The sequence below is a fragment of the Macrobrachium rosenbergii genome, chromosome 40 (genome assembly GCF_040412425.1).
Source record: "Macrobrachium rosenbergii isolate ZJJX-2024 chromosome 40, ASM4041242v1, whole genome shotgun sequence".
In the NCBI taxonomy this organism is placed as follows: domain Eukaryota; kingdom Metazoa; phylum Arthropoda; class Malacostraca; order Decapoda; family Palaemonidae; genus Macrobrachium; species Macrobrachium rosenbergii.
In genome coordinates, this window is record NC_089780.1 from 10,758,832 (window position 1) to 10,778,792 (window position 19,961).

General features: G+C 32.7%; 1 protein-coding gene across 1 annotated transcript in view; it reads right to left on the reverse strand.

Moving 5' to 3' along the window:
* LOC136826017 (nephrin-like) overlaps nucleotides 1–19,961 on the reverse strand; it is a 588,861-nt gene that overhangs the window by 160,922 nt on the left and 407,978 nt on the right. The window contains exons 5-6 of the mRNA XM_067082876.1: nucleotides 13,018–13,170; nucleotides 8,991–9,170 (exon numbers count right to left, since the gene is read on the reverse strand). Of these exons, the coding sequence (XP_066938977.1) occupies nucleotides 8,991–9,170; nucleotides 13,018–13,170 (333 nt within the window). The remainder of the gene's footprint in view (nucleotides 1–8,990; nucleotides 9,171–13,017; nucleotides 13,171–19,961) is intronic.

Consider the following 19,961-nt stretch of genomic DNA (forward strand, 5'->3'; position numbering starts at 1 on the left):
ATCTTTATGCAATTCAAAGCTGTTTCAAGAAGTATAACAATGCAGATCTCTTTCTGAGCGATTTGAAATTTTAATAATAGTCTACACACGACGTCATATCTAAGAAAAAAAACCTGGGAGTTGAATGACTTTGGTTTTCTGAACTTGGTGATACCATACGAGACGAAGTGGTATTTCTCAACTTTGTGAACTCATAGACATGAGAGACCAGCCCTATGAGAGCTGATAATCAGCTCAGTGGTCAGGTTAAACTGTTTTAATAATAATAATAATAATAATAATAATAATAATAATAATAATAATAATAACAATAATAATAATGTAGACAAGAGAGAAATGAGAAATCAGCGTTTCTTAAATCTAAAAATCCGTACTTTTGCAAAAAAAAATAAATGAGTGAAATAAAGTAATTCAAAGACGAATTAAAGATCTTACTGCATAGGAAAATATAATTACAGGAGTTAGCTGACTGAAAATATAATTAAAGGAGTTAGCTGACTGAAAATATAATTAAACGAGTTAGCTGACTGAAAATATAATTAAACGAGTTAGCTGACTGAAAATACCATTACAGGAGTTAGCTGACTGATAATACCATTACAGGAGTTAGCTGACCGAAAATATAATTACAGGAGTTAGCTGACTGAAAATACCATTAGAGGAGTTAGCTGACTGAAAACAGAATTGCAGGAGTTAGCTGAATGAAAATATAACTGCAGGAGGTAGCTGAATGAAAATATAACTACAGGAGTTAGCTGAGTGAAAATACCATTACAGGAGTTAGCTGACTGAAAATACAATTACAGGAGTTAGCTGACTTTCTGTTTTAGATCCCGCCGAAAAACCAACGCTAGAGGTTTCTAAATATTGGTAAAGTTGCTTTTTTTTTTTGCAACAGAGAGAAATGCTTTGCTAATGGCTGAAACGACTCATTAAATTCTTTGGAGAAAAACAACACTATAAAGTGTCATTAAAAGAATGAAGCATCTGAAGAGAAGTATCCTACGATCAGGCATTTCAGATGCCCAAAGACATAACTATAAGAATCTCTAAGCAAGGACGAACAGCGTGTGTAACTGGAAAAAAAAATTATTGCATTTTTTTAGGTAACCATTATAAGAACTGACACAAAACCACATGATAATGACAGCCCATTAGTTATCAAAGCTTCTCCCAGCTCGCAAAAGGGCGCCAGTTCCTCTAAAGCTCACATATATGAGAAATAGTTACGTCTGAAGTCACCGAAGGCCAACTATCGGAATTTGTAGCAAAGGTCACGTTCCTGATTCACTTGCAAATATGATTCCATGTCTGGAATGACAAGTCGTTGTGTACTGACTCCTGGGAATTGCAACACGCTATGATGGATATGTCGAGTTTAACCGATGTTACAATACTACGGCTTTGGTGAATTCTAGAAGTATTCGTTTTTTTTATTCTATGTTTCTCTGTTGGAAGTTAAGAAAATAAATTTATATAAATTTGGATTTCTAAATCTGTTTATATATATATATATATATATATATATATATATATATATATATATATATATATATATATATATATATATATATATATATATATATATATATATATATATATATATATATATATATATATATATATATACAATTGTCAGGTGGACAATGGTACCTCGTTCTGATTAGGGGACCAGGTTTCGTTTCCCGCTACCGGACATCAGAATTTCTTAATATTTCTTGTTCTTGGGTCTTAAGGCTTTGTAGTGACAAGCATATTAATAAAAGCGCGAAGGATTCGAGAAAGTTAAGAGGGCATTGTGGCTATTACAATTACACACACACACACACACATTATATACATATATATATATACATACATATATATATATGTATATATATATATATATATATATATATATATATATATATATATATATATATATATATATATATATATATATATATTAAATACTAAAACAGAAAACACGATTCCTTCGTGTAAAATAATTCTATAAAAAGTGAACCCTGCCAAACTGATCCCATTGCCCGGAAGGATGAATGGATTAACCCTTTATTCAAAGCAAATGGCAAATGGATGAATTTCGTCGGTGTGGTAAATAGGGCTATTACTGAGTAGCAAATGATATCCCATATTCTGTGAACAAAGTAAAATATAAAGCCTTAATATATGCATATGAGTGATTAGAAGTCTGTTCTCCTATATATATACATATATATATATATATATATATATATATATATATATATATATATATATATATATATATATATATATATACATTCCTTAAAACAATGCCTAGATCACGTATTATTATACAAGTATAATAATACTAATTGTACTAATTCAAAATTCAACCTATTCTCAACAAATGTTTAACCGTATTTACATATGTAACTCATTCTTAATTCTTCTTTCAGTGCTGAGACTTATTCTCTCATCGGAGAACTAATTTCTTTCCTCTGGAAGAGAAGAAATTAGTTTAAATCTCATGATCTTCACTGGAAGAAAAGAAATTAGTTTAAATTTCATCATCTTCACTGGAAGAGAAGAAATTAGTTTAAATTTCATTCACTCGCTTAAATTAACTTTACTTCCAGTTCTCATGCTCATGTTTAATACATTCTCTCTCTCTCTCTCTCTCTCTCTCTCTCTCTCTCTCTCTCTCTCTCTCTCTCTCTCCAGGAGAAGATAAGACAATTCTCTGACGTGGTAACTTATTATTTGTGTACAATGTTATTTTCATCAATATAAAGTTCCGCTTACAAATTATAATTCGCAGATATACAACATATACATTTTGTAAAACGACCTAAACTAACGCAAAAAAGTATTCACACCACAAATCACCTAAAATCCCTAACACGAAAGGCATAACAAACACAATATTGAATCCCAAGCAGGATTTGTCAGATTATATAACGGTTAATCCAACCGCCGTGATATACGATTAAAATTGCAGGGGCGAAGTAGCGCTTTCGAGAACTTTTCCGCTATATCAAGAGCCACTTGCCCCGAACTACCTGTACGCCCGGGCCTCGAAACCCATTAAAATCTCATTTTCGGAGGTGCCCCGATGTAAACCTTAGGCCCTTTCGTCATAAACCTGAATCCCGGTTCTCGCGCGACTAATTCTAATTCTTGTCTTGTATTAACTCTTGTGTGAGTGCGAGAACACAACTTGAAGACAACGGGAGAGGGTGTTCGTTAATTGTAATTAATCAGCTAATTTACGCGCGTTTCTCGGACAAATTACGTGTAATTACTACGGGCTCATTTGCATATATTTACGTATGTGCTGTTATAACGCTAATAGGATGGGATTTTGGAAGGGGGTAAATGTGGAAGAAAGTTTCATTTTGCTGTTTATTTTTCTCAATTTGCTAAATCGTTTCTGCACAACTTTAGGGCAAAGCTTTCACTAAATGAATAAAGTCACCGGTGCTTTCCTGGTCATAAATTCCGCTTTATTATAAAGCACAATGCTGTAAATTTTAATGATTGATGATCATGAATTTAATCATTATATTACAAAGCACAGTGCTGTAAATTTTGCTGTTTGATGATCATGAATTTAATCATTATATTACAAAGCACAATGCTGTAAAGTTTTCTTGTTGGATGATTATGAATTTAATCATTATATTACAAAGCACAATGCTGTAAAGTTTTCTTGTTGGATGATTATGAATTTAATCATTATATTACAAAGCAAATGCTGTAAATTTTGCTGTTTGATGATCATGAATTTAATCATTATATTACAAAGCACAATGCTGTAAATTTTGCTGTTTGATGATCATGAATTTAATCATTATATTACAAAGCACAATGCTGTAAATTTTGCTGTTTGAAGATCATGAATTTAATCATTATATTACAAAGCACAATGCTGTAAATTTTGCTGTTTGATGATCATGAATTTAATCATTATATTACAAAAGCACAATGCTGTAAATTTTGCTGTTTGAAGATCATGAATTTAATCATTATATTACAAAGCACAATGCTGTAAATTTTGCTGTTTGAAGATCATGAATTTAATCATTATATTACAAAGCACAATGCTGTAAATTTTGCTGTTTGAAGATCATGAATTTAATCATTATATTACAAAGCACAATGCTGTAAATTTTGCTGTTTGATGATCATGAATTTAATCATTATATTACAAAGCACAATGCTGTAAATTTTGCTTTTTGATGATCATGAATTTAATCATGATATTACAAAGCACAATGCTGAAAGTTTTGCTGTTTGATGATCATGAATTTAATCATGATATTACAAAGCACAATGCTGAAAGTTTTGCTGTTTGATGATCATGAATTTAATCATGATATTACAAAGCACAATGCTGAAAGTTTTGCTGTTTGATGATCATGAATTTAATCATGATATTACAAAAGCACAATGCTGAAAGTTTTGCTGTTTGATGATCATGAATTTAATCATGATATTACAAAGCACAATGCTGAAAGTTTTGCTGTTTGATGATCATGAATTTAATCATGATATTACAAAGCACAATGCTGAAAGTTTTGCTGTTTGATGATCATGAATTTAATCATTATATTACAAAAAGCACAATGCTGTAAATTTTGCTGTTTGAAGATCATGAATTTAATCATTATATTACAAAGCACAATGCTGTAAATTTTGCTGTTTGAAGATCATGAATTTAATCATTATATTACAAAAGCACAATGCTGTAAATTTTGCTGTTTGATGATCATGAATTTAATCATTATATTACAAAGCACAATGCTGTAAATTTTGCTTTTTGATGATCATGAATTTAATCATGATATTACAAAGCACAATGCTGAAAGTTTTGCTGTTTGATGATCATGAATTTAATCATGATATTACAAAGCACAATGCTGAAAGTTTTGCTGTTTGATGATCATGAATTTAATCATGATATTACAAAGCACAATGCTGAAAGTTTTGCTGTTTGATGATCATGAATTTAATCATGATATTACAAAGCACAATGCTGAAAGTTTTGCTGTTTGATGATCATGAATTTAATCATGATATTACAAAGCACAATGCTGAAAGTTTTGCTGTTTGATGATCATGAATTTAATCATGATATTACAAAGCACAATGCTGAAAGTTTTGCTGTTTGATGATCATGAATTTAATCATGATATTACAAAGCACAATGCTGAAAGTTTTGCTGTTTGATGATCATGAATTTAATCATTATATTACAAAGCACAATGCTGAAAGTTTTGCTGTTTGATGATCATGAATTTAATCATGATATTACAAAAGCACAATGCTGAAAGTTTTGCTGTTTGATGATCATGAATTTAATCATGATATTACAAAGCACAATGCTGAAAGTTTTGCTGTTTGATGATCATGAATTTAATCATTATATTACAAAGCACAATGCTGTAAATTTTGCTGTTTGATGATCATGAATTTAATCATTATATTACAAAGCACAATGCTGTAAGTTTTGCTGTTTGATGATCATGAATTTAATCATTATATTACAAAGCACAATGCTGTAAATTTTGCTGTTTGATGATCATGAATTTAATCATTATATTACAAAGCACAATGCTGTAAGTTTTGCTGTTTGATGATCATGAATTTAATCATTATATTACAAAGCACAATGCTGTAAATTTTGCTGTTTGATGATCATGAATTTAATAATGTCTGCGCTGTTTTCCAAACCAACTTCTATAGAGCTGTTCTCCGTATAACAAAGGAAATAAGAAGCTTTCATTTTAATAATCCAAACCTCCGCAAGGAATATCCTGACGGCACTTATATCCAGCGGAAATGATCAAAACGTGTTTCTGAAGAATAAACCCTTCAAATATATACAAACAATAAGGTGTATTCCTTTTTCCGTCTCTAAAACCCATTACTGAAATCAATGTTCTACTTATTGTCCGCTGGCTGATTTAAGTTAAGAGTATATCCGGCTGTTTATCATAATCAAGGAAAAACATTGTGGATAAAAATTTTACGGAAACGAACTTGCGTGGAATATTGATACTGAAATATGCCATACTGGTAAGCATTAATCTTTCTTTGAATATTCACTTGAAAATATAAATGAATTCGCTGTACAAAAATCGGGTTTTCTGCCATAATTATTATTATTATTATTATTATTATTATTATTATTATTATTATTATTATTATTATATTATATTAATATTATTATTTAATATGTTCTCACATACGTATGACACAACCTAATAGGGCCATAGGCCTTCAGTGTGGACAGTCCATTACAATATATATATATATATATATATATATATATATATATATATATATATATATATATATATATATATATATATATATATATTATTAGAACTTATAGATAATATTTCCAGCATCCTAAGGAGGTGGCATCAGAAAAAAACTGGTCTCTTTCTGTCGCAGTAAGCATTTGCAGCGTGGTTTGACACTCAAGCAGGGTCGTAGTAAATGATTTAAGGGCGTAAAAGGATGCAATACTTACAAAAAAGTTTTTTTTTAAAACAAGAGACGAAGAAATCAGAATTTCCATCAATAATAACCCAAGGCTTCACGGTGGGGTCATTGTTTTTTCTCGGCGTCAGTGACCATAGAAGTCACGACGCCTGATAACTTCAAATCATTGTTTTTACATTATATCCGGCATTTAATTATATAGTACTTGATAAAATAGAAAGTATGCAACCCTGTGTTAGTTTAAAAGCGCAGTAAACGTGTTGGTTGCGAACCTATATACTACTGTAGTTTCATCGTCTGATGAATTCTTAGTTTGTTGAATTATGAATCTATAAAACCCTATAAAAGCATCTTGAACACAGACGTTACTTGACAGACAACAGAGAGCAGGTGGGAACTCGAAATCCCCCTTGATATTCCTTACAAAATTATTTCTATGAAACCTAACAAGGTGAAAAATTTCCATTTAATATACAAATACCCAAATTGCTAAAAGCGGCAGCTGTCTTCCAATACCAAGCAGGACAGTGCACAGGGAACGACACAAGCAGATAGGAGGCAAACGATAAAAGGAATTGGGACAACGTTAGCTGAGGGGGGGGCGCGGGGCGGGGGGCGGGGGGCGGGGAGGAGGAGAGAGAGAGGAGTGCTTCCTTAGGGTTGAAGAAGAAGAAGAAGAAGAAGTTAACTTGAAGTCTGTAATCGGATCACCTAAAGTTTATTTCGGACTTGGGAAGAACTCCAGGTGAATCTTAAGAACGGTAAACATCTGCTATTGTGAGATGGGGGGAGCAAACTCATCAAGGGATGTCTCCAAGAGTCCTTGGAAAAAGCGAGAGAGAGAGAGAGAGCGCGCGTGTGGAAGGCTTTCAGAGAGAGAGAGAGAGAGAGAGAGAGAGAGAGAGAGAGAGAGAGAGAGAGAGAGGTCTACATATAATACAGAATTAAGGCAGGGAAATATATGTACAGACACATTCATACAACATAAGAGAGAGAGAGAGAGAGAGGTCTACATATAATACAGAATTAGGGCAGAGAAATATATGCACAGACATTCATAAAACTAGAGAGAGAGAGAGAGAGAGAGAGAGAGAGAGAGAGAGAGAGAGAGAGAGAGAGAGAGAGAGAGAGAGAGGTCTACATATAATACAGAATTAAGGCAGAGAAATATATGCACAAACATTCATAAAACTAGAGAGAGAGAGAGAGAGAGAGAGAGAGAGAGAGAGAGAGAGAGAGAGAGAGAGAGAATCTACGTTGCATTCCATGAAGAATAAATTACATTATAGAATACAGGAGTCATCTCCCAATTGCCTGAATCACACAACACGAATAAGTCCTCACAATACTTGAAATAAAGAACATCTTCATTTTACCTCAGTTAAAAAAATTAAAAATAAATAAATAAAGGAGAAGGAAATTCAATAAGGTAACATTCAGCAATTTGCAAATTATTGCAGCAGAATCTTTTTTTACCCATGAATGAGCAACTGCTCACATCTCGATTATTTCCTCTCATTACGATCAAAGAGCAACAAGGGAGTTTTATTTTTTTTCGTTCGATGTCAATAACCCGGCATCTCAAACTTTTAAGCAGTTATCGGGAAGAGTTTGTCAAGCTAAAGGGAAAGAAGAAGAAGAAGAAGAAGAAGAAGAAGAAGAAGAAGAGGAAGAAGAAGGAAACTCTTCCGAGGTGCTAATGATAAGGTGACTTCCGGGATCAGAATATGATGAGATGAGTTATAAAGGGGAAACGTTAAAATGATCTGCTTGGGTCAAACTTAAAATGTTTGATGATCAAGACACAAGTGGCCATTTCATAATCTTCACTGGAAGACGAGACAAATTTGAAATTACGAATACGAATTCTTTGAAGTATACATTACGAGATTCCTTATTGAGATAAGGAAAAGATAACCATCCACTTTGAAGTATAAGACTCAATCATAAAATTCTAATTATTGGGGAAAATACGGACATAATTAATAACGAAGAATTTGAAATGGTTCTTGAAGCGTTGAACTGCTTTTCGTTAGCTTCTCAGAAATTTGACATGAATAAGAAAGTCTGAACTTCTAAGAAATTTGACATGAATGAAGAAGTCCTAACTTCTTAGAAATTTGACATAAGTGTCTGACTGACATGAATAAGAAAGTCTTAACTTCTTAGAAATCTGACATGAATAAGTGTCTGATTGACATGAATAAGAAAGTCTGAACTTCTGAGTAAATATGACATGAATAAAAAAGTCTGAATTTCTTATAAATTTGACACGAATAACAAAGTCTGAATTTCTTAGAAATTCGACATGAATAAGAAAGTCTTAACTTCCTAGAAATTTGACGTGAATAAGAAATTCCTAACTTCTTAGAAATTTGACATGATTAAAAAAGTCTGAACTTCCTAGAAATTTGACACGATCAAAAAAGTCTTAACTACTTAGAAACTTGACATGAATAAGAAATCCGTAAAAAAAAAAGTAGCTACTGAATACAGTAACGAGGCATCACACTCACGTAAGACTGAAAGAATAATGGAAGAATAAGGGGGTTCCCTTGAGCCCCTGAGGGCGGGGTGACTAGCCTGACAGGAGAACTCCCTCCCGTCGTCCTCCGCCTCCGCCTTCACCACCAGCTGACTCCGGAGACTCCACCTGCGTGGGAGGGTTGAGGCCTCCACGTCGTCCTCTTGAAGATCTGAGAGAGAAAGAGAGAGAGAGAGAGACAAGGAAAAATGGCTGAGTGAACGAATTACAAACCTCATTCTGAAAAAGGTAAAAATAAAGAAAAAATACACTAAAAAACAAGTCAAAATTGTAAAGTAGTAACAGGAATATGGCAATAATAAAAACCAGTAAAAATTGTAAAGTAGAAATAGGAATATAGCAATAATAAAACAGGAGTAAAAATTACAAAGTATAAACAGGAATATAGCAAGTAATAAAAACAAGACGTATCCCACAATCAGCAAATATCAAAGAATTTCTCAAAATAACATCCATTACAAACATAATACTGCAGAACCTGTTTCCGGTACTATAATGGTTTTTTATGTAACCAGAAATATTTCATATGTGCTTTCTGTTTAAGTAATTCAGTTATTTTTTCTAAGCACCAGAGAAAACTCAGTCTGTGATATTTAGCTGCTTTTCGGCCATAATTCTACCAGTCTAACTCACCATTATTATTATTATTATTATTATTATTATTATTATTATTATTATTATTATTATTATTATTATTATTAAGAGAAGACCTTCTTTGAGGCAAGTTTTGTTGAATAAAATGGCTGCATTTTGCGAACTGATTTTATACTGAGTTTTCTCAATTCTTCTAATAATTCGCTTTTCCTGCACATCAATATTAGTTAATAATTGTCCGATGTTCATATTTCCATGGATGAAACAGCATATTTCTTAGAGCAGAAATTCTTTACTTCAAAGCATTACAGCAGGTTGCTGAAAGCTGGGATGTAAATCCGTAGATTTTCCTGATTATATATATATGTATTTTTTTCTGACGTCTGTCTGGTATTTTCAGTAATCTCCCTGTCGACATGTTTATTATTATTATTTTTATTATTATAAGCACAAGGGTTAGAAATATAATGAAATGCCAAAACAAATAATTTCTCGAAAAACACCTCCACATTTTCACAGAAAAAAAAAGTATAATAATTTAAGTCTAGAGAACTAAGGAAATCTAGTAAGACTTACAAATGTCCTCTTTTCCTCATTCGCGAGAAGAATACCTCATGATATTTGTTTCAAACTCGACGAAAAGGGAATATAACAAGAATAAAATAGAGAGAGAAGACTCAGAAAATAAGGGGAAGTTTACTACTGAAAACATTCAGTGAACTACAATAACAATCCAGGATTTTAAAGTAAGGAAAAATGGTAACTGAAAAAAATCCTTACCTACCCCATAACAGAAGATTACTGAGGCATATATTAGCATATTTAGACGAAAGGTAGAGCCCGGCTGAGATTGAAAGGACTTACACTAAACAGGCCAAGGTAAACGTTTTTTAAAAATATAGCGTTTTCTTTTTAACATGCTTTTATTTAACCCGAATTTTGCGTTTGTCTGTCCGTTTGGGCCAAATCTTGTAACTCAATTTTCCACCTGTTCTCTTCGTCCGACGGACTTGAAATTTTGCTTGGTTACTCAATTCCGGTGACAATACAACCCTACATGATCAGTAGGTCAGCAGTGACCTCTAGTGACCTTACAGTGACCTCTCCCAGTATGTCAGGAGTTGTATCAAAATCCTCGGATTTTTCATACCTTCTTTGACTCGGTAGAATATGTTAATAACTCTACGGATTTTTCACACCTTCTTTGGCTCGACAGGATATCACATTCCATTTTTTGTTGTTTACAATAATAAATGCTACAATTTCTGTCAAAACTACAAAGTATAAAACAAAAACAAAAAAATTTTTAAATTTTTAAAACACGCTTTCATTAAAATGCCCTAAAAGTACAAAATTATTTTTTGTGACACACCAGGATTTTCTTACAATTAATTATGTTTACAAAAATAAAAGCGTGGGCGCCAAGCATGGAAGGAAATGCTACAAAAAAAAAATCTATTTCTTTTCCTGTAGCAATTCCTTCCATCCGCCCACGCTTTTACTTTTGTAGAATTTCTTGTAGCAATTCCTTCCATGTTTGGCGCCCACGCTTTCATTTTTGCAGACATGATTAATTGTAGAAAATACTGGTGTGTCACAAAAAATTATTTTTTACTTTTAGTGCATTTTAATAAAAAGTGTTTTAAGTTTTTATATATATATATATATATATATATATATATATATATATATATATATATATATATATATATATATAATTTCTATAAACGCTTCCTGCCTTAATATTTTCACAACTTGTTTGGAGAGTAAGGTGCAATTCAAAGCATAAGAAAAGCATCGATATGAGCATTATTAGGTCATAAAATCTCCGTCAATTTTGACAAGTGCTCTCTTTCATATATCAAAATACTTAAAAACTCGGCAATCTTAACTATAATAATTATGCCTTTACGAATTTAAGTCTAGTGTAAATAAGGTCATAAGATACATAATATTAGCCAAACGAAACTAACATAAAACAAAAAGGTGAAGAATAATTAACATAAAACAAAAAAGGATGAAGAATAAGACAAAAAAATTATATGTTCATTTTCAGTCAATTTCAATAAACCTCTTTTCCTACTTCACAATTGATTTATATTGTCATATCAATCTTTTTGCCGAAATACACTTTAATAATAAATAATAATAATAATAATAATAATAATAATAATAATAATAATAATAATAAAAATAATATTATTATTATTATTATTATTATTATTATTATTATTATTATTATTATTATTATTATTATTATTACTAAAATATAAATAAAAAGGATGACAGTACGAGCATGAAGAAATATAGCTGAACATAATCAAAACGCAACAATGGCTTCAAGACAAGTTCTCACTTTTAACATTCAGGCAAGACACACCGAATCAAAAGCAATGTATTAAAAAGAGGAAAATATGAGGAAATAAGCGGATGATATTATGAATAAAATGACAAATATTTCTCCAAAGAGAAGCCACTCGTCAACCTGTCATACACACGACAGGCGCCCTTTCAGTGAATAAAGAGAAAATCTTGATCAAGCGAGAGTAACGCCGAGGTGAAAGGGAATGCATGCAATCAACAGTACACGCAACACGCTGCAAGCATTGCAAGCACCAATTAATAACTGATAAAAATATAAAGATGTCAATCTTTATTGTGGATTTACAGTTCAGCGATTACAAAAAATATCTCAACATGCATGAGTCACAAAAAAATGGAGGTCTGCAAAATGCAACAATTTAATAAAACAAACCCTACGAAAAAGGAAAATGAAAAATAGGGAAAAAATGAAAAACTGGAGTCTAACGTTGACATCAAAGCAACGAGAATATCAAAGCATGCAGCAGGGAAAAAAAAAGTATGAAAAAATAAAGAAGAGAACAAACATGGAGGTAATGATATATATATATATATATATATATATATATATATATATATATATATATATATATATATATATGTGTGTGTGTGTGTGTGTTGTGTGTGTACATATTACTATACACATATATTACTAGATGATAAACGACATTACCAAAAATAGGTAGGCAGAACACTTTATCGTGCTGAAACTAATGACAAACGCTATGAAAATAATTGAAATTGTGACAAAATCAATTGTCTCGCTGAAACTTAACAAAGTGTATAAAACAAATACAAAATGAAAATAAAAATGGAATACAAAATTGGAAAGGACAAATAGTACAATGCATATTGAACTCCAAGCAATATTATCCATCTTTAAGTTAAGGTTCCTGAGCGGTTGCCATACACACAAACACACACACACATATATATAAATATACATACACACACATATATATGTATATATATGTTTATATATGTTAAAAGAAAACCTACTAAATACAAGACTACATATAACAATAACACAGCCAAACCCCTACTTTGATCGACGAGCTCGGGACCTCTGTACCAAATGGCCGACGGGGGCGGCCTCGCGTCGGCGACCAGGCACTCGAGGGTGATGGAATGCCCCGCCACGACTTGTACCAGGGAGCCCTCATTCCACCCAACGATTCTCACGCTCTTCGGGGGCACTGGAAATGAAAGTTCGTCAGGGTTAACTTAGTTCTGGCAGGGTTGCATGTCAGGTCAACTTAATTCTGTCAGGGTTGCATGTCAGGTCAACTTAATTCTGTCAGGGTTGCACGTCAGGTCAACTTAATTCTGACAGGGTTGCACGTCAGGTCAACTTAATTCTGATAGGGTTGCATGTCAGGTCAACTTAATTCTGACAGGGTTGCATGTCAGGTCAATTTAATTCTGTCAGGGTTGCATGTCAGGTCAACTTCATTCTGACAGGGTTGTATATCAGGAGGTCAACTTAATTCTGTCATGGTTGCATGTCAGGTCAACTTAATTCTGGAAGGGTTGCACGTCAGATCAACTTAATTCTGACAGGGTTGCACTTCAGGTCAACTTAGTTCTGACAGGGTTGCACGTCAGGTCAATTTAATTCTGACAGGGTTGCACGTCATCAGGTCAACTTAATTCTGATTTGTTGTAGCCATAACTTGCCTATGGAATGAAATGGAATGTACAATTTATTAATTAATTTGTTAATCTAACTGTTTATCTAATAATTTAATAATTTACTTACATTTTTAATTATTTATTCATTAATTCCTTAATTCATCTGTTTCTCCAATAACTGATCCATTCTTTCTGTATTTCCCTTTACCTTCTGTTACTTCTGCAATATTCTTAATATTCTTTGCAAGCTTGAATTTCAAGTCAGTGGCCCTGTGGGATAGTTCCTTATGAATCGGGTTCATCCTCTGACTAATAACAATAATCTAGTCCAAAGGTCAAGCGCTTGGACCTATGAGGTCATTCAGCGCTGACAGGAAAATTCAGAGTAGAGAAGGTATTAGGAGAGGATGCAAAAAAAAAACATGGAAGAAAGAGAATATGAACGCAGTTACAGTAAAAAGAACGAAAGGGGTTGCAGCTGGGGGCCGGATACCTTGCCAGACATAGCTTACTCGAAATTAAACATGAGTGACTTTTTTTTTAAGGGTATATGCGCATAAATTTCACAGAAAACCTGTACTCAAAAATTTGGAACGTGGGTGATCAAAATGAGCCCAAAAGGGTTTTTAAAATCACAAGTGAAAGAATTAATTAAGAAAAATGAAAATTTATGAAAAGGTTGATTGTGACTTAGCTAACAATGTTATATACTATTAATCATTTCTGTTGATTTTCGTACATACAGATTATCAAACATCGTGCTGATATTCCTAATTCATTGGCGGATGCCTTTTTATATTCTATCAGAAAGAGGAATGCAAATTGACAAATATATAAATTAAATAATGCACATGATGACAGTGAATCTAGGTTTGTAAGCTTCGATTTACTATCAATATTCTCTAAAGTATCTAAGCTGATCTCCTATCACTTTCATAGGACACCCTAAATAGCACATAGCTGGATTATATTAATAATCACACCGTGTAAAATTGCAATTTTAGCAATGTGATGGTAAGATGGAAAATGATTTGTAACCAGCCTAATTTGGACAATTGTTTGCTAGAGGTAATTTTAGAGTATAAACAAACCAACTAAAATTTCAGCATTTGTTTATTTTTCATTCTGGACTCAGCTATAAAGTAAAAAAATGAATGATAACATCCATATTTTGTACAGACATTACGTGTGTGTGTGTGTGTGTGTGTGTGTGTGTGTGTGTGTTTGTAGCACTATATATCTGGTGAAACACACTTCACTGGAAATACCAGTAAGAAAATTTAATCAAAACACACTGATACTGGATGGATTGACATCTGAGAACGGGGGAAACATATTTTTTTTTATTGAACTGCCAAACAATAATATACTTAAACATATACATCATTGGCCTGAAGAAACTTTAGTGTTAAAACGACCTTTAAGAACACTAATACAATCATAAAAGAAATTATAACTCCCAGACAATACCAAAGGTTGTGTGTATGAAATACCAAGTAGGTTATGGGAATGAAACAGCATAATATAAGTTAAAAATATTAACATACACCAAGAATAATAGTGTAATTTTCCTTCAAAATAAATTACAGGTGCTAAAAGCTTGTGTTTATTCTAAAAAAATTTTTGAGTTGTAAAGAAAAAGAGCGCAAATTTTTAAAAAGAAATTTAGCATGAATTTGAATATCACAATAAGAACGTTTAAGTTCTGACCTCTATCGTTCTTGGATTAAACAAGGTCCGTAAATGGCACACTCATCCTCTGTCATTAATTAGGATTATTCTTCCCACTGTCGACAATGTTTACTGAGTATGCTTTAGAGTAAAACTCGGCTCTACATACTTAATCCTCTTAACGACGTCTGCACCAGTGAACCAGTCACGATCATAAGTTTTTGCTTAGTATTTTCGCTCTGGTACACTGCATTATATATATATATATATGTATGTATGTGTGTATGTATATATATGTACACACACATACATATGTGTATGTGTATACAACTCCTTTACATATCACTAATCGTCGAATTTTTTCATTAGGAAAATATTATGAACAGAAAACATTTACGGTATGAGAAAACGGGACTAGAACAAGATAAAAAAAATGAAAAAAAAAATACCAGCAAAATGTTCATTAACATCTAATATGTGAAAAGAAAACATGAGAAAGAGAGAGAGAGAGAGAGAGAGAGAGAGAGAGAGAGAGAGAGAGAGAGGCCGTTTAATACACGCATCAAGATGGGATATCAAAAGCGACGAAATTGCCCTCATGTTTCCAACGGCAATTCATCTGACGCCAACGTTTATTGACTTCATAATTCTAATTAATGAATGAGAGAATGAGAGAGAGAGAGAGAGAGAGAGAGAGAGAGAGAGGAAATACGTTCTAGTACTGCAGCGTACTCAGATTTTCCTACTGTAACCCTTCAATGTAACTGAGACCCACCTAAGAATCTCGACTTTAAAGGTGAAGGCAGTCGATTCTCATCTCTTTTAATACGTGGTGGCAGGCGATGACGTCACCCACTAAACAATCGTCGTTTTAATATTCGGCCTAAAAAGAGGCTGACGCGGCGGAAAGTCGAGGATATATTAGAGGACAAATCTTCGGAAAATTTGCCCAGGTAAGTTATTTCGGATGGTCGAGTACAATAGAAACCTTCTCCAGTCGTTCCTCGTAAACATAATGCCCGGGGTGGAGAGAGTGAGAGAGAGAGAGAGTGTGTGTGTGTGTGTGTGTGTGTGTGTCTGTGCGCGCTTTAAAAACTCACAGTACTTCACAATGAATAACTCATGAATAACTTAATCACGTGGGCTCCAATTTGGGGTAGAGGGTAGGGGGTGGGAGGTGGCGGTTAACAAAAGAACTGAATTTTCGGTTCATTTTTCCGATAGCAAGAATTTCACTTCACAAATATTTGATATTGTTCCGGGTAATATACAATGGCTTTACCATTTTCTTTTTTTTTTTCAGCTCTGAATTAACAATACACATTTCCTGCTTTTTATTTTTAAACGTTGAAGTTATACGATCAGGGTTTCAATTGCGAAAATTTGCCGGTGTCGTTATTTCTCTTGTGCGGAATGAAAAGAGAACATGAATCTTTAATCCGTATTTGCACTGGTGAATATGCATACTGAGTACGCGCATGGACTGTCTAATATTGACATGTTCCTAGACTTGCTGGCAATGCATATATATATATATATATATATATATATATATATATATATATATATATATATATATATATATATATATATATATATATATATATATATATATATATATATATATATATATATATATATAAGTATACATTCATGTATACTTATATATATAAAACGACAGAGAAATATACAGTCAGTAATCAACCAGTCTCTTAAAGATAAGGAAATCAAGAAAATTAATGAAGTACAATATAAAGGTGGATATGGATGAAACCTCACACTTGCACTACGAAGTAATAGTCAGAGAAGTTGGACAGCAACAATAAAGAGAGGAAGCGGGAACGGAGGCAGAGTAAAATGGCTAAAAAGTGGGTGCAGTTAGGTGCCGAACGGACGCTGCAAAATCTCTTTAGCAACACCTACAGTGCGCCATGTGAGCTTCAATATTAGACACCGCCTTCCTTTTATCATTCATCCAGTTACTCGATTCCCTGACAATTCTACTCTTCGTATCTCTTCTTCTTCCCCTCCTAATCCTCTTCTCCTTTTTGCATCTAATCCCGAGTCACTTTTCGTTCGTTTCTCAACTCACTATTTCGGGAGCACGTCTTCAAGGGGGGGAACCTCTTAATTTAGTCTTGCCGAATGCCTCCAAGAAAATTTCTTTCACAATCTACTCTTCTAATTTGTTTGATAATGAGGTAATCCAACTTTTGCCTTTTATCGGCACTCAGGTTATTCCGATCTCCTAAAATTCTCCTGCGGAAATCCGCTTCGTGAGAAAATGTGTGTTTGAGTTTGGTGGCCAAACCAACGTTTCTAGCGATTAGTTAATTATGTCGAGACTCCTATAAAATATTGAAAGATTTATTTTTTTTGTGAAAGAAAGGAAACGTCTTTTAGTGGATAATAATCTTAGTAACATAATGGAGCTTGAACTTAATCTGTATAATAACTCGATAAGATGATGAAAATCGCTAAACTGGATTTAAACGCGATGGATTTGATTGTGTATTCAAACCAACACTCATAAATTGTTGTATATGTTACGAAAGTGACGCTAGCAAAACCTTTTGCCAGAGTGAATTGCGAAAGCCATATCTCGACGTAGATACAATAAGTTTTATGTTAAATAATACAGATATAATTTGACATAATACTTATTGTATCTACCTCGAGACATGTCTTTCGCAATATGATCAAAGCCCTCGGAATAAAATTACGCTTTTGCCACTTGCAGTGGAAGCACAACCGTAGCATGCTTTTATGTTTTATTCAACAAAATAAACTCAAAGGGAAAAATAACGATAGTTTCATGGCATGGTTGAGAAATGTTTGCATGATCGTGGGAAAAGATTTTTGAGGGGTGAAATGTAGCATAAGATTCTACATATAATTAGAAGTTGGTAACCTATGAAAATTTATGCGGTATTGTATGTGTGTTTATATATATATATATTATATATATATAATATATATATATATATATATATATATATATATATATATATATATATATATATATATATATATATATATATATATATATATACACACACACACATGCATAAATAAAATGTTGAGTCCACGTAATATACCAGGAGGGAAGGAAAAAAAAATAATAATAAAAAAGAAAGGTGGATGTTCCAACCTCTTCCCTGTTCAATCAAGTGGCTTTTTTGAAAAAGCGTCTATGCATGAATGCGATTCGGTATTGTGAGTCAGGCATTGTTTCAATAACTTTCTTTTTTCTTTTTGCGGCGGCGGCGCGCTATATATTTCTTTTTGTTTCTCTCTCTCTCTCTCTCTCTCTCTCTCTCTCTCTCTCTCTCTCTCTCTCTGAATATTTGCCTGTCAAGGGATCCGACAGCGTGCCTGTTCATTTACCGATGCTTCTGTTATTACTGCTAAAAAAAAATACTATGGTTTTTGTCATACATATCTATGCATTATGTGTTATATACATGTATATATGCATATATATATATATATAAATATATATATATATATATATATATATATATATATATATATATATATATATATATATATATATATATATATATATATATATATATATATATATCTATGACTTTTATCACATCACCGTGATTCATATCCAAGCATTAAGCTACGGACGTCCTTTAATATCAATTCGCTCTACCTCGGAAATAATATATTTTCATGTATGTAACCGAAGGGAATTTTTAGTTGATAATAAGTTCGTCGTCCCGTGGGCTCGAACCAACGAAAGACAAGAACTCGGGTATATATATATATATATATATACACACAACCTACCCATAAAAGAAAATATATAAGAAACTCATCTTTTGTATGAAAGCGCAATAAAAAAAACCTAAAAAACTTCACTCCCTTTGTATTAAGGATATGAAAACGTCCAGTTGATTGATATTCCTCGCTGCTTCTTAGAAAACGTCGCTTCATTAATATCGAAGTCAGTCATTAACAATAATTAGTCAAAGTTTCTCTTGCTGGGATTAGTGCCAATATATATGTCCTGGGATAGGACATTGGGGTTAATAAATAACCCGAAAAAGTCAAAAGGACCAATATATATGTCCTGGGAGAGGACCCGGGGGGGGTGTAATAAATAACCCGAAAAAGTCAAAGGACTTTTCAATGGGGGGGCATTCCCCTTTTTCAGTTTTGCACTCATAATTTTTATCATAATGCATAAAAAGGGAACTCTCTTGGAAAGCACGCGCATGCAGACACAGCTATTTTTAATGATGAAGGTTTTCTTGCTTTTTTATCTATTTTATTATTATTATTATTATTATTATTATTATTTGGTTTGCTTGCAGCAACCTTCAATGATAAATATTCTATTATGCTACCACATGATTACTGCTTGCTGTGCAAATTGCACAACTGGAAAATCATATCCAAGTCGGTCCAGTGGGATATCATTAGAATTATATATCCCAGTTGGTCCAGTGAGATATTTTTAGAATTATATCCCAGTCGGTCCAGTGAGATATTATGATTATAACAATTATATATCCCAGTCGGTAAAGTGAATTATTAGAATTATATGCCCAACTCGGTCCGGTGGGATATTTTCATTAAGTGAAATTACAAAACTAGATTAGTAAACTCATAAAATAAGTGTGATTAATTATCAATTATTTTTGTCAACAGTTTTCCACTTACCTCAAAT